This window comes from Harpegnathos saltator, unplaced genomic scaffold (genome assembly GCF_003227715.2).
Source record: "Harpegnathos saltator strain DR-91 unplaced genomic scaffold, Hsal_v8.6 scaffold608, whole genome shotgun sequence".
NCBI classification, from domain to species: Eukaryota; Metazoa; Arthropoda; class Insecta; order Hymenoptera; family Formicidae; genus Harpegnathos; species Harpegnathos saltator.
The window spans coordinates 18,968-34,833 of record NW_020230436.1 but is presented as its reverse complement, the minus strand read 5'-3'; the positions used below and the strand labels follow the sequence as shown (position 1 = coordinate 34,833).

General features: G+C 45.3%; 2 protein-coding genes across 3 annotated transcripts in view; both read left to right on the top strand.

The window, feature by feature from the left end:
- Positions 1 to 10,970, top strand: part of LOC105182932 (uncharacterized) — a 71,880-nt gene extending 60,910 nt beyond the window's left edge. For both annotated transcript variants that reach the window (XM_025304419.1, XM_011140737.3), the window contains 3 exons: positions 341 to 645; positions 4,278 to 4,533; positions 7,419 to 10,970. In XM_025304419.1, coding sequence (XP_025160204.1) covers positions 341 to 645; positions 4,278 to 4,533; positions 7,419 to 9,857 — 3,000 coding nt within the window. In that variant the 3' untranslated portion in view covers positions 9,858 to 10,970. The remainder of the gene's footprint in view (positions 1 to 340; positions 646 to 4,277; positions 4,534 to 7,418) is intronic.
- Positions 10,971 to 13,720: 2,750 nt separating this feature from the next.
- On the top strand, positions 13,721 to 14,894 carry LOC105182931 (uncharacterized). Its single transcript, XM_011140736.3, has 3 exons — positions 13,721 to 14,135; positions 14,462 to 14,654; positions 14,784 to 14,894. The coding sequence occupies exons 2-3, from the start codon at positions 14,490 to 14,492 to the stop codon at positions 14,853 to 14,855; spliced, it is 237 nt and encodes a 78-aa protein (XP_011139038.1). The 5' UTR covers positions 13,721 to 14,135; positions 14,462 to 14,489; the 3' UTR covers positions 14,856 to 14,894.
- Positions 14,895 to 15,866: the final 972 nt, after the last annotated feature.

The following is a 15,866-nucleotide window of genomic DNA, read 5'->3' as shown; positions in this document are numbered from 1 at the left end:
ATCTCATACCAGAGACGCACTAGAAGCAACAGACAGAGTCAATAATTGACGCATAAATTACGCCAAAGGAGAAGAGACTCTCGTCGCCGTTCGTCGTCCGGATCGCGATAGCTTTGTCGTGCTACGTGTCGACAAAATTCGCACGTTCATGCGTCCGTAAGTCGCAGACGTAAACTCGACGATCACAGCCCGGAGCGCGTTGGCTGGCGGTATCAATCTCGCGCTCGCTCCGCGTCCTTTCCAGGACTCGGTTTGTGGACAGGCTCACGAGAGAGCCAGCGCGCGTAATCCTCGCTCGGCGCTCGCACTAACCCTCCATCGTGGTGCTTCCGCGGTGCAGGTCGGCTTGTTTATGCCCTTCGGGATGCAGCTGGAGCTGTCCGGTCTGCCGGAGAACGGCCGCGTCACCACGCTCTGCATCGTGCCGTATTGCATTGTGATCGCGCTCTGCAGCGTGAGTGTCCTGGTGACCGTGGCGATCGCGGTCGACCGGCTGACGTCGTTGGCGCAGCCGTTACGTTACAAGAACATCATCACCCACAGCAGCATAGAGAAGTACATCGCGGTATTCTGGATATACGCGATCGCGGTCGGCCTCTCGCCCCTCATCTACGCTCAAATCATCGGCGGGATGCAGTCGAACAGGTGAGAGCGCTCTGTCAGGGCGGCGCGAGTCTCCTCGTCGCACACTTACAGTTTACCGTCCGCTCGGTTCATGGGAGATCCTCTCTAACGATTATCGGAAGGATCGCGGGGATCGCACCGGTCGAGGGAGATTTGTTCAATAAATGAGCAGCAATTTTCTCTCTGCATGGGGCGTAAGGATCGCTCTAAATAATAGATCTGGGGACTGGGGGATACTGGGGGCAGTAACCGCTGTTACTGCTGCTACTGTTTGCGGGGAACTGTCGTTTTAACGGGATTACCGAGCCCGATAGAAATATCCTTAATCCCTTCCGTGGCACGGACGTACCGGTGCGTCCAGATCATTTTCGTGTTGTATTGAATTTTAAGTGTAATAACTATTGTTGTAGAATTTTAAGTGTAATAACTATTGTTGTAGAATTTTTATCAAGTATTTTTTGGGGTCGCTGATTACGAATTTCAACTTAGTTTTTTATAATTTGTTAATAAAAAAAAACTATAATCAAATTAAAATGTCGGAAAATTGTAAATTTTTTTTCTCACACACGGGATGTGTGAGAGTGAGAAAGGGTGAGAGGGAGAAACTGAGGAGAGACCGCGGCGTCCGATGGAGGGATCGGCGTCATCAATGGATTTCGCGCGACGTTCGGCGTTTGACCGCAGCGCCTAGAGGAATCCGAGTGTTCGGTAGTACCAAAAAACAGAGGATGTACGACGAAGAGCGAGCAGCGAACGAGTCAGTTCGCAGCGAGCAGCAAGAGCGTTAAGAGCGATTTTATATAAAAATTGTTAATTTAGTGACTTGAGAAATTACCAATTACTTTTATTTATAATATTAAGCATTTCTAAACATTTTAGTCGCCATATTCGATCCGCCATTTTGAATTTCTATATTTTGACCTCAAGTTCGGCTTCAGCGACCAAAAAAAACTGAAGTATACAAATTATTGAAAAAATCCGCCCCGTCATTTCTTTGGGGCGGTTTCAGTGCATTTTACTGAATTTTGCTCTGCCACGGAAGGGGTTAATTTCGGCCGGATTCAAGCGGCGCGCGTACGAACCGCTTAATCAAAAGTACATTAACGGGACGCACGAGCGAGTATTTCATTTTTCCATTCTAGACCTCTCTTTTTCTTTTCTTCTCTCTTTTTCAATTCGCCTCATATCGATCGGTCTGCACCATCGGTAACCATGTCAACGTCGAGTGACGACGCTGCGCTTCTTAAATTGCCGTTAAAATAGCCGCGTGTTCTGTTGAACTCGCTTATTATCGCCGTCTCTTCCTCTCTCTCCCCCTCCTCTTTCTCTATGAAACGCGTCTTTCAAACGTCAATTACAACATCACGGGCGAACGAGAGTGAACGGAAATAACGAAGCCAAGAAATCGCGCGCAGGTGCAGTGTTAAGATATCCCAGAGAAACAAGCGTCGGGGGAAGAAATGACACGCGCGCCGCTGAATCAGCCCTTATTTGCGTGTCTGTGAAGGAGCAAGGACAAACGTGAGAGAGAGAGAGAGAGAGAGAGAGAACTCTCCTCACGATTAGCAAGGACGAGCGCCACGTGCGACATTGTTACCGCGCACGTGGGAACGATCGCAGGCGCTGCCCAACTCCGCGACGCTGACGCACAATAAAAAAAAAGAAAGAGAAAAAAACGAAATCGGTCAAATCTGCCGATCACGGCGAACGCGAATCGGCCGAGACTCGCGCGAATAACGTCAGGTCGAATTAACGTTTCGTCAATTGGCAGGCGGTTAGCCAAGCGACGACGGCTCGTGTAACGGTTGCTCACTCGGTTGCGGTCAGCTCGGACGGCCGTTTCAACGGCCGCGACGCGGCTTTGCAGTTCCGCGAGCGGAATTACGAGGGAGAGATTGCATTGAAGTTCCATCTGAAAAGTTGTATGCGATTCAGATGCATATCGCGCGCGCATCATGCCGCGACATGTGTCGTCCTGAGTCGAGTGTTTGTCATGCGTCATGCGAACGACATAATAACTGAGAGGCCGGCTAAGTGCATTCGCGAGCGGCGAAGTGCAAGCGCGGAATCGCAAGTTACGGGCTCGCGACGCGCGTCGCGGACGACGCGATTTAAACTTAACTCGAGGCTCGGCTATATCTTTCGAACGCTCCGTTATCTAAATCCCGCTTTCCTCGGCGCCCTGATATAAAGAAAGCGGAGCTGCATCAAAGAGCTTAGAGCCGCCTCGCTTGCGACGGTAACGTAGCTTCAATTACGACGGTGTAACGCCGCGCAGTTCTTTCTCCGCAGAGGGGAACGAAGCTAATATCGTACGACGCCTGCGAGAATATCTTTTAATTGGCATTTCATTTCAGAGCGCGTTCTTCGAAAGTTCTTCCTCTCCTCGGCTCCTCTCGGCTCCGCTCCTCGTCGATTATTTCCGTGCGAAGAAAAACGTCGGACTTCTCGTTATCCGTGACTCACGGCGAGATATCACGTCGTTATATTCCCGTCTCCTCCGTCGGCAAGTTCGGAAATAAACTTCGGAAATATGCGCGAGATTCGACGGCGGCCGAGATATTATCGCGCAGATTTCTCTACTCAAAGGTTGCTCATTACTTCGTTAGCCCACGACTTCGCGGCTGATTCCTCGCTGTTAACTCGCCATTTACCGCGACTGCCTTTCTGAGCCAACACTAAGCCGGCGTAAATATGGGGTAATTTTGCAACCGGGCTGCGTCACGCTGCGCGCAGCGCAATCGACGCGCCGTAAAAACGCACGAAGTGTGTCGAATTACAACGTCCCCAGGACTTACGGCGGGTATTAACTTTGCGGTATATTACCTGCACCGCCACGGCGAGAGAGAGAGAGAGAGAGAGAGAGAGAGAGAGAGAGAGAGAGAGAGAGAGAGAGAGAGAGAGAGGCTAGCTCGTCGTCTCTCGTGAGCTCGGAGCTCGTGCCGCAGCTTGCACACGACCGATCAAGTAACGCGCTAAAACGTACACTACAAAGGGTGACAAGTAGGTTCTTTACCCTGTGACGCATACCTTCGCGCAATCAAAGGAGCGATCTAAGGGGAGGGAAAGCTGCCATCGATCTCCTGTCCGCGATACGCCGCACGGTCCAGCCCTCGTGTATTATATATTCGGCACACACACACACACACACACACACACATACTGCACCGACGACATATAAATTTTTATTGGCGCTCACTCTACACACTGCAACCATCACGTGCGAGCTTCACGTCCGTAGGAAAGTACACGCTGAGTCAGAACTGTAGAGGTGTTCTGGAAGATGCAGAAAGACACGCATCTGTAAGGAAGCGGAAGCAGCCCGAGCGGTCAAATACGCCGGGTGAGACTTGATCGCTCGCGATCTGCTCAGAGTCGTTTACTTACGAGAGCAAGTGAGACGGAGAAAAAACGATACATATTTCGCTAAATTATATATGTTTGTTTATACTTATACACTTACGTACTTATACACTTACGTACATATAATTTATGCAAACCGAGATATCTCTCATTAAAGTTATGAAAATACGAATATGTACAATTTCCCCCATAATTTAATGTATTTAATAATTATTCGATGTATTTAATAATATCAGCGTATTTAGCAATTACGCTGATGACAATATAATAACGAGAATTTCTTGCCGCAGCGCGCACTGCAGATTCGACGCGGCGGTGCTGCCGCCGGTCAGGGTGTTCCTGGTCGTGGCGGTGTGGGCGCCGAGCGCCCTCGTGCTGCTCGGTTGCTACATGTACGTCTACCTCGTGGCGCGTGCACACGCACGGGCGATTTACACGGTGGAGCTGTCGTTCAGACATCAAACGCAGACCTTGGCGCTGCCTCGTTACGGGCAGACGCTGGCTGTCACGGTCGGCGCATTTCTCATCCTGTGGCTTCCATTCCAAGTGAGTAGCGATGTGCTCGTAAACAAATTCCCGTAGTCATGAAAGATTTACAATCCTCCCGTCTCCGGGCTCGTTTATTCCGAACAGCCGCGCGCGTTTCCGCGGCGCGTAGCGCTCCGGCTCTGACCGCTAAAGCTCTGTCGCCACTTGGACCGCGTCGGGCGCGTCATGACATCAATTTCATTTCGCCGCTGCCGCGCGCTACGTGCCTGGGAATGAGATTTAAGTCTGATATAGTGCTTATAAGGTGGGATCCAGGTCGGGCTCGCGCGACTCGCAGCTTGTATATTCGATGTACCTGTCACGGTGGAGGCAATAACATCGCGCCGCGGCGGGAAAGCCGCGAGAAAAAGGGAGAGGGCGGAGCGGAGAACGCGCGCGAACGTTTATTAAGACGCGACGCGAGTTTTTTCGTGTGTAATTAAATCGCCGCGCGAATTAAACTCGCGTGTAATTTAATCGTCGGCCGATCTCCTAACGCTCCTCACACGTGCTTTATAGACACATGCGGATACGATCAGCGGTATAAAGATCGCATTACTTGGACCTCGATGAACCTTAGAACTTTAGAATCTGATGGGTAAATTTCTCTTCCGGGGATTACCGGGAAACAAATTCTCCTAATGGATGGACGAATGTGACGCGAGACTTTCGGAGAGGGAGAGGTCTGGCAAACTTTCCGCCGCTTTCCACGTCGATTCGAATCGCGACGGAGAAAACAGATACGACGATGTATTTTCCTTCTGATACTGTGTTCGCTCACAATTTATGCTCTCGCTTATCTCGTTCGCCTCCTTAACCCCGTCAACCTAAAAACCGTTTATTGTACAACGCTTCCCGGCCGAAGTCGCTGACGTTCATCCCGTTCTAACAGACGATTACCCCGGGACACAGCAGGTAATGACTTGTTTACTCCTCGGCACGACCCGCGCCGCACCATAATACGTGTATTTTTTACCTGCCGCGTTATCGTCGTCGGCTGAGTCGAGCCTCGGCGCGCACGGCGGCCGAGAGGACGCCTGCAGGCTCGGGCGTTCATTATGAGCGGGTGGTAAAACGCGTTTATCGTCTCTTTCGCAAGTACGAAATTTCCCTTCGCGAAATAGTGCAGAACCGCGATATATCCGCCTCGCCGAAGTCGCCTCTCTCTCTCTCTCTCTCTTTCTCTCTCGCTTTTATCAAGAATGGAAAACTTAAATTAAGACGAAAGGTCAGCCAATATGCGCGAGATATCGCGAACGTGCCCGTGAACACTCTCGTCGCTACGGAGGATGGAAAAGAGCGGGAAGAAATACACCTGGTGAATCGCCGGCTGGTATTTCGAGCGAAAAATATTCATTACGCAACGTAAGGACGTAACGAGGGTAGTTTGAAGAAACTTGAATGTCGATTCGTGGCATGGTCGAAGGAGATCGATTATAGCTGGAACGGAACGAAAAGAAGGGAGCTCCTCTCGATCTTGGTTTGTCCTTAGCGAGCGGAAGTACGTCCGCCCGTCGAACGACGAGCGAGAGAGAGAGAGAGAGAGAGAGAGAGAGAGAGAGAGAGAGAGAGAGAGAGAGAGAGAGAGAGAGAGAGAGAGAGAGAGAGAGAGAGAAAGGGCGACGTCGTAATTTACGAAATTACAAGAACGTGGATGTGGCGGAAACGGTAGTTACGGGCGACGGAATAGGGAGAGAACTGCGCAGTTACCCCGTGGCACTTTGACCGCGTTCCTTTTGTTCTTTGCCGCGGAATGCCTCGCGGTGTAAAAGAGCCGGCGAAACAACTGAACAAACATTTCCGCGACCCCTCGTGGCACGAGAGAAACGTTATTAATGCAAATTGGCGCGATTTCATTGAAAGTGCAGTGCCCCACAGCCGTCTTCTCGAGCTCGGTCGCGTCTCGCGGAGTAAACGCCTTTTCGCGGGCTGCACCGGGAAAACAAACTTCATCGGCGCCTTTGTCCCCGCGGTCCGTGCGGAAAAACGCACGCGAGCGCTGCATCGTGAAATAATTTTTCGATACACGCGACGAGCCAACGGCGGGAACCTCAAAGGGCGCGCTCCTCATATCGGTTTTGCAGCATTTGTGCGCAGCGTCTCTTCGGCAATCGATATCTTTTTGGACAATGTCGTCGCCCGAGCGCATCGTTGAGCACAATGTCCGATGTGTCGCCATCATCATCATCATCATCATCATCATCATCATCATAGAAGGAGTTATTGTAAAACGATATTCGTCTGTAGAAGCATCGCTACCTATATCCAGAGATTTATTGTATTCTCTCACTTAGAGTTGCAAATGGCTACGCAAATGGCAATGGATATTGAAAAACTTCAAGATGATGGTAGTCGTCTCCCTCAGAGATATTGAGAGCTACGATGACAGGTAGCGATGCAATCACATGATATCGGACGAGTGCAAAAGTTTAGATGAGTCTCTCAGAAACGTAGTTGATCCATTTTCATGGCAACACCCACAAATATGTAGATGTATAAAATATATCAAAGATAATGAAAAGAAAAATGGCGGTAATTTGATAGTCGTTTTTATAATATTATTTAGTCCACACACGCAGTCCTTCTTCTGTCGTGAAATCCGTCGAAACTTTTCCACTCGCCCAATACATATCTTGCCGTCTCTTCCGCTTCATTTCAACCAATTTTACGGAGAGATGGTACTTCAACGAGCAGTGGTCTGTGTACCATAAAAGCCGATGAAAGTAGAAATTCTTCTCTTGTTGGAGGAGAGAGAGAGAGAGAGAGAGAGCTACTTCAGCCCTTTTAGGTGAAATTGTTACAAACTTTTTTCACCTTTAGTCAGCCGCGAATATTTTCCCAATATGAGGCTTGAACTTTTTCCTCTCATGTACGTTCGACAGACGCTCGTCTTTTTTTTCCAGACCTGCATGCTGGTGGACATCTTCTGCGGCACCAACATCTTGTCGGACTGGGCGGTGGTGTGGCTGGGCCTGCCGATCTTGGCGCATAGCGGCGCGAATCCCTGGATCTATGCGTTCCACCACGGCGAGATGCGCGTGGCTGCGGGCAAGATCGCCGGCGACCTGATCGCCTTGGTCTGCCTGATGCCGAGCCGCTACGGCTGCTCGCCGACGAGACGCGGCACCAACACGAACCTCGAGCTCGCCGAGATCAACAACAGCAACGAGAGCAGACGACACCCGGTGGAGGATTGCTTCGCAGCGAAGCATCACGGCGTGCTCTACTCCAGCAGGAGATGCTTGGAGGTGTCGGGCAGGCATACCAACATCTCCCCCGAGAAGAATGATATCGAGCTCGCCGCTTCGTCCAGCAGCCGGCATGGCGACATCGTCGAGGAGAACATCCACGATCTCACGAAGATGCTCGACCCGAAGTACATCATCGACCGAAGCCACGTGATCGACACGAATCACAACATCGACAAAATCAAAAACCTCAAGTACCTGTTGGACCCGACCTTCAGCAAGATACGGCATCTCAGACGGCTGAATCGCAAGCGAATAAGTCATAAGAACTTCCCGCTTATTAGCGAACCCAAGTTCACATCCTACCAGAATCTGAAGAGCGCCGACGGAGCGCACAGCAGCCGCAAATATCTCCAGCTGAACGCGCTCTCCGACCCGATGCTGAACACTGACAGTCCCGTGATGGACGCCAAGGACTTCAACGAAGTACTCTGTCGCAATAACGACGCTTGTAACAAGTGGAACGCACATCTTTCATCCATGTCGGACTCGAACATCAAGGCGGCCACGAGACGCGCCTCTCAAATCAGCTCGAAGCTCTTCCCGGTGAGCGGCAACGACGCTGAGAGCTACGGCTACTCCGTGCAGAATCTCGACCTCAACCACAGCAGATACGAGGGCGCGTTAGCTAGACACACGATGATGCTGTGCCAGCAGATTGAGGATCAACGTAGAGCCAAAATCTCGCCACATCCGCGACGGAGATTCCGCCGCTACTTCGGGCGCGCCAGTCCGAACTTGAATCTCAGGCTGCGCGGTGATCCCACACCGTCCTCGTCGGCGCCCGACAGCGTCAAACCGAGCTACGCGAACAGTCCGAGGCGAAGTGCGTCGCCTGGACAACTAACGATCACGCCGAACAAGTTGGCGAATCTGATTAACCTGGACCCACCGTCATCGAGAAGCGCACACAGCCGAGTAGACCTTACTGCCAGAGCTCTGACGCAAGCACGAAGGAACTTGGACATACTGAATCGATCCGAATCGATCAACACAATCGACCCGATGACGCGCGTGACGTTGTTGGAGCCATCGAACCTGATGGACTCGTTGATCGTGCCGACGATACACTCGGAACCGCCGAGTCCCATAGATCCTTTGCCCTCGGCACCACTTCAGGGCGAGGAAGCGCAAAGCCTCGAGATCTCGATGCCCATCGTCGACGTGACGCAACGCAACAAGTCACCGTTGAGCAAACGAAGCAGCCCGGTGCGGTACTCAGATCCGGTGATTCCAACCGTGTTGCTGAACATCGAGGACTTCAGCGAGCCGTCCGTAAACGACAGGCACGACGACTGCAGAAACGGCTCGGGGAACGATCTGTTGTCCGGCACCACGCCGACGTTGGAGCCGATCGATCTGTTCGAGGCGCTGCTGCGGAACTCGGACAAATGCAAGGACGCGAGACTGCCGGAGCCTATCTTCGCCGAGCACGACTCCACGAGGTTCAGCTCGAGACGACCTTCAGACTCCAAGTGGTCGGAGTCGTCCAGGAGCCAAGAGGTCCTGTCGAGCGTGACTGAGCATCAGACAACTTTCCCGTCGTCTTACTCGGTCAACAACTTCCAGACGTGCTGCAACAGCGGCAGCGACCTCAACGACCTCACGTCCTTGGATCCTTTCATGTGCCCGGACGCTCTCACGTCGTCCTTGCGCGAGTCCTTCTTCAGCGCGCCGTCGGTGCCCGACTCCGATATCTTCACGTCCTTCGAGGAGAGCGACGATCCCGGTCTCACGCCCGAATTCACACCAGACTCTGAGCGGGACGCCCCGCCGTACAACTCGGTCTCGACGATAAACCTGAAGAGGTGCGTTATCGAGGCAGCGATGCAGAGCCGGTCCACGGAATCGGTGCACCGCGTGAGGCACCCGTCGACGCGATCCTGTGCGATTCTCAGGCTGGAACCGTCCGTACATTCCAGCAGGCTGAGGGTCAGGCCTTGCACGAGTTACATCCTGAAGGACCCGCCGGCCAAAAGGAACCCGCGATTGGCGCCCCTCGCCATCCCCACACCCACCGACATCTGCACTCCCACGTTCGACGTTGTGTCGACGGAGATCAAGGGCGACAAAGGTGTTGGCGTTCGCGTGTGAATCGTTGGGGTGGATCGAAGGAAGAGATCCGCGAGTCTCTCATAGCTGATTTCTCGGAAACGAATGTTTGCCGGTCGCAAAATCCCATTCGTGAGGAACCTCAGGTGCGACTACGCCTCGCCGATGGAAACCAGAGGCCTCTGTATCCTGTTCCGTCAACTAGTCATTTTTAATACTTAACGTTCAAGTTATCTCCACGTTCCACATTGACGCTTCCGTTTCGGCAACATTCATTTCGGAATTTTCCGGACGCGGCGACGTCTTTTTATTTGCAGCTTTGCGTTCTTCTGTTATTATGCTGCGCTGTTTGATCCGTTCGCATCGTCATTTCTCGCATCAGGGAATTTTTATCTTCGATTTTTATTCTCGAAACATCGGTCAAGCCATCAGTCGCGTCAGAAACGAAGCTCGGTGCTTTCGAGTTGAGACGGTTTCACTGAGCGATCTTGTGAGAAACATGGTGCTAGATATATAAAAAAGGGACTTGGATGTTGTAACAAATGCGTGGAATTTTTGGATAGTCGATGTACTTGAAATTGGACTGTGATGGTGCGTATTTTCGTAAGAAATCACAAGATCATTAACAGTAACGAGAAAAAGAAGAGACTCTAGCGTCGCTATTTCGATAGCTGTTCGAGTTAGGCTAATTCGATTTACAGGAGCGACACGACGGTTAATCCGTTGTGGACAAATCGCCGTTTTAGCTGGGAGTCAACTATATATTTAATAATCCGAGCGTTCATCGGTTGACCCGATAGATCAACTGAGTCGGCGCTACGCGCGAATAATATTCCGTCTCAAACGTGAATTAATATATATATATGTATACATACACGTCGTATCGAGATAAAAAGAGAAGTTCTCTCTGTGCGGTCCAAAATATTGCCTGTGACGTGCGATGACGTTTATATTCTGCGAACCGATCCGCGAATGATCGGCTGATTACTCAGACGTTCTGTGAATCAGAACCGTGCCAAGCGTACTATATCAAATCCCGAGTTTTCGCAGCAGCCGTTCGACTCAAGCTTGTAACTTGTTATCGCTTGTGTACCTGATGAAAGATGATATATTTGTTGACTAGGAGAGATCGTGTGATATATATATATATATATATTATATATATATAAATATTATATATATATAAATATATATATCGCGAAATATTTATTATCAAAGACTATTCTCTCCGGCGAAGTTAACGAGCGCGTGGTACTTAGGCGACTAAGACTTCTCGGCATAATCGTGGACGAAGTGACAGCTTTGCGCAGCCAACACGAGTGTAGTCTGAGATGGCAAAACTTTTTCGTTTTATTTTGCCTTCTTCATTTCGCGCGCGAGTTTCCTCTGACCTAAATACCTTAGTAATAAGCGAACATGTCGATCATAAACGCGAATTTGTTGTTAAACTATCCGACGCTCCAACGAGATTCGCCACGATCGTCAACCGGAATAATAATAATAATAAGAGACTAATTTGTATACGTATTAGGGATATTTTTTTATTTTTAATTGAAAAGTTACTTTCGGAGATATTCGTTGACAGTAACGTGAATCCGCGGAATAACGTTTTGTTACGTACTGAACGAAATTGCGCGCGAGACAACATTGAGAATGTCGAGGGATCACACTCTGGCGAATATATATATATATATATATATGTATATATGTATATATATATACAATTATCACGAACGGTAGAAGGACCAAAAAGAAATAAAGCAAATATGAATTTCGAAGGGCAAAATAACATCAAACAAACACTTGTTCTACGGAGCGATTTCGGAAACTATCGTGTGTTATTTATCGTGTGAACGCAGCATTACACTTCGTCGTAACGTTTCACAACACCGTACGTAATTATTATAAATATATATATTGACATGACGGTTTTTCCGCGAGCATCTCCGTGAAGATCTCTAACTTTTGTATTACATCGCTGTAAAAATCGCTTTACTAGCTCGAACGAAATTCGAGAGTATAATCTACGAGACGCGCGAGATGGAAATCGCGTCCGATCCTCACAAATGAATGCCAATTACACATACCGAAATACTTTTATACATAAGATAATCGCGAAAGAAAGGAAGGAAGAAAGCGAGAGAAAAAGAGAGAGAGAGAGAGAGAGAGAGAAAGAAGAAAGAAAGAGAAATCACATGTAAATGTAAATTATTTTTATCGCGTACTTACATACATTTTTCAAAACAAAGTTTCCTACATACTCCATGTACCTAAACTACGGTGTCTCCGTATGCGAAGATTAATAGCGATTTAATAGCCGAGGCATGCGTCGAGGAACTTTACGAGGCGCATCAACAAATTTCTGAGCGAGTGCAGGCAGCTGAAAAAGAAGACGTTTATTTTTTCCTCGCCTTCAACGTCGACTGATCTTGCGATTTGTCTTCCATGCCGTGCAAGTTTTAAATAGACGCAGAATCCGGTACCAGAGAGCCGTGATATTTCTTTCTGGTTCTGCTGTGCCTTGCGATAACGTAGCGACAAGTGCTACCGATGAATACTTTTTTTTTGTTCTATACTCAACGCAGTCTTTGAATGTGTAAAACGTACTTCAAGTGTCAATTGTGAAGAGGAATTTTTCGTCGTCGAATTCTAGGAAATGACGTTTTTTCGCGAAATATTTTCAGATATATACCTCACAGCGCTATGTTGCGACGAGGCACAGAGGGAGATTTATCGCAGCATTACAATTTGATTTATTTCTTCACGGGACACCGTTGTAATACAAGCTCTGTAAGGATAAAGCTCCGGTATTCACGAAAGTGAGACAGGCACTGATATATTTTTATGAAATATCTTTACTGTTGTTTATAGATGTTAAGTGTGAGAACAAAGTCTCGACTCACGTTCGACAATCGATCGAACTAGGGTCGAAACGCATGTACTCTTTCTTCGACACATTATACGCGAGTATAATTTTCAAGTTATCGTTTCCCATCGTATCGTAATCAGCAGCGTTACGAGGCGAGCGCGAAACGACAAGGAAATATTGATTGGAGCAGAACGAATGGAAAAATTTACTGGTTAAAGAGAAAACTTCCGATCTACATTAGATAGTCTTTTATCCGTTTAAGGGACAACAAATTGGGACGAAAATGATAAGTACGTGTTGTAAGTCTGTTGCGTAGAACGTAAGAGAGAAAATTTTAAGTGGGAGTAGACGTAATATTTGCGACATGGGGAATTCCTTTGGTATGTCGTACTAATTTTGACTCGCTAACAAATTTTCTAGAGAGCTCGAGCCACGTGATGAAGATTCAATGAAAAGTTGAAAAGTGACGATCAATATTGCCTCATTTTTCAGTGTCGATTACACATAAATCATTTCTCAATATTTTTACATATAAATCGCATCGAGAAGAATGCAACGTTGGATCGAAAGTATGACAAGAGAAATTACATCCGAGCACTGTAATTATTCAATCACGTATATGTTTTTGTATATACGAAAAAATACAATACATTAATTAGATCCAGATATGATGATTTTTATGATTCTCCCAACTTGCGTGATAACGTTTCAATAACGTAAAAAGGAAATGCCTCAATTTGTAACAAACATATGTAATTGTTTATCGCGATGACAATTTTCTGTCAATCTTTTTATTTACATTCGATTTTATTGAATTTATCAAAATTAGTCAAATTATACCGACTTCAATCTTGATTTTGATTCTGCGAAAATACATTAACAACGTCGCACTCGCATTCACAAGATCTTACAACGTACAATTCATCGAGTTTACTTCGTTTTTTGAAGAAATAAAATAATTATACTCTTTTATTGAACAACGGTAGCGAAAAGTTTCAATTGACAAGCAAAAATCTTACAATATTACAAAAAAGTTTAATTATTATATATAACGCGTAAGTCTATTCTTTCCGCGTTCTTTCGTGTACATGAAAAATTTCACGCACATGCGTGAAATTTTTCATGTAACGGATAACTAACGCGAATTCAATCACCTTGTCAATTTTCTTCAAACTTTACCAAACTTGCAGGAATTATTAATTATACTTTCGCGATATATGTTATTAAGTGAACGTTAGTGCGCGACAGATTTCATAATTTCAAAGTCCAACGTCTAATGTGATGTTAGCAGAAGACAATCATCATCGTCGTGTTTCAGAGCACACTTCACTCGGCTGTTTGTTTTCGTCGTGTCCGTATCATTTTGAGGACACAGCTTGAAAATTTTAGTACACATACATATATTCGACGATTAATTACGTGTCACGTCATATTACGTCTTGTGTGTTCAGGTGAGCTAATGTATTATTTCTTTTACGGACTGTGTTATGATAGTTTGTCGAACGATAAAATTAGATTTGATTTACATATAATCGACACGTGTCTATTATCTTATCAATATTTAGATCTCCTAAATTATAAAATATTCAGTTACTTATATTATATATATAGTTATACTGGGCAAAATACCGTTAATTTTATATATAGTCGACAATACAGAGTTGTAATTAATTGCTTCATTTGTTTGTGTAGCAATCTTGTCATTTGATCGACAGGATGAAGAATGACTTTGTTCTATGTATGTAAACTGACATTTAACATTAACCATTTGTCACAGTACTTTCAGATTTCAGTCTACAAGCAAAATGAATTCCGAATATTTTATAAAAAGTTATGTGAAGAAGCAAAAGAATAATCCAAATGCATCGTCAGAATGTATTTGTTACAGACCACATTCCAATATTATTTGTAATGGATGTGGTTTTTGGACAAAGGGGAGAGTACGTTATTACTGTCCAGAGCATCCTAAGGTACTATATAATAAATTTGTTTTAACATGTTGTTTATTATCTCTGGAATCTTTGACAATGTTTCTAATTTGTTGACAAGTGGTATCATTAAATATTACAACTACAATTATTATTTACTTCATATTACAGATAGTTTTTCTACATGATCATGAGCAATGCCCACGTTGTAGAAGCTATGACTTTATGCTCACAGAGCTGTAAAGCCAACAATAATATTTTTCTTCTCAGTTTTCTTCAAAAGTTTATATATATATAAGTTAAAAATGATCAAAAAAAGAAATTTATTTAGACTTATGGTGATATATATCCAGTTAAGGATATATTTTATTGGATATATTTAGTATATTTTATTATTATGTGTTATATATATACACGTATAAATCTTGGTTTATAGTTTGAACAAAACTATACTATATTTATAGCAGCAGGATTGAATGTTTATTTATCTATGAGATGCAATATTATCGTATATACATAAATACTCAAGGTTATAACATCTGGATAATATTATTTTTTGTTTTGGCAATAGTCATTAGATAAAAACAAATGGAATGATTATCTTTAGAAATTGATACTAGCTGACAATTTGACATAAAGTTTCATTGCATATATTAACATTAAGTGGAAGTTGGTTTCATTGTTCTTTTCTCTTTCTGAGTTTGATCAAAAGTTGAGTATTATGCAGTATAATTATACAATCTTATCACATAAGATTGTGTGATTATGTGATATCTCTACTTATTTCAAAGATTTTTCTAAAGCATAAAAATTAAGTTAGATTACAAGCTAATACTAATTTCTTCACATGTTCCATATATTTTTATTTTGATCTATTGCCAAGATCTTAGCAAACACCAAATAACAATAATATAAATGTTAATTATAATTTCTCATTGAATAATGTAAATACGATACATATGTTATGTAAAAGTTACGTTGTTGAGAGAAATTATAACTAACAATTATACAATTGATGTTTGCTGGGTTATTATTGTTATAAAACTTTTGATTATAACTAACAAGTAATAATACTAGTTTAAATATGGAGTGTACTTTAACAATTAGTTATTAATCATTTTGACAATTTAAATATACATATAAGTATAAACAATATTTATTTCAATATTTATTTTTATGTTAATTATATAAAGACACATCATTTTCCTGAAACAGCTTAGAAAATACATTAGTGATTATATTTATTCTTATAAC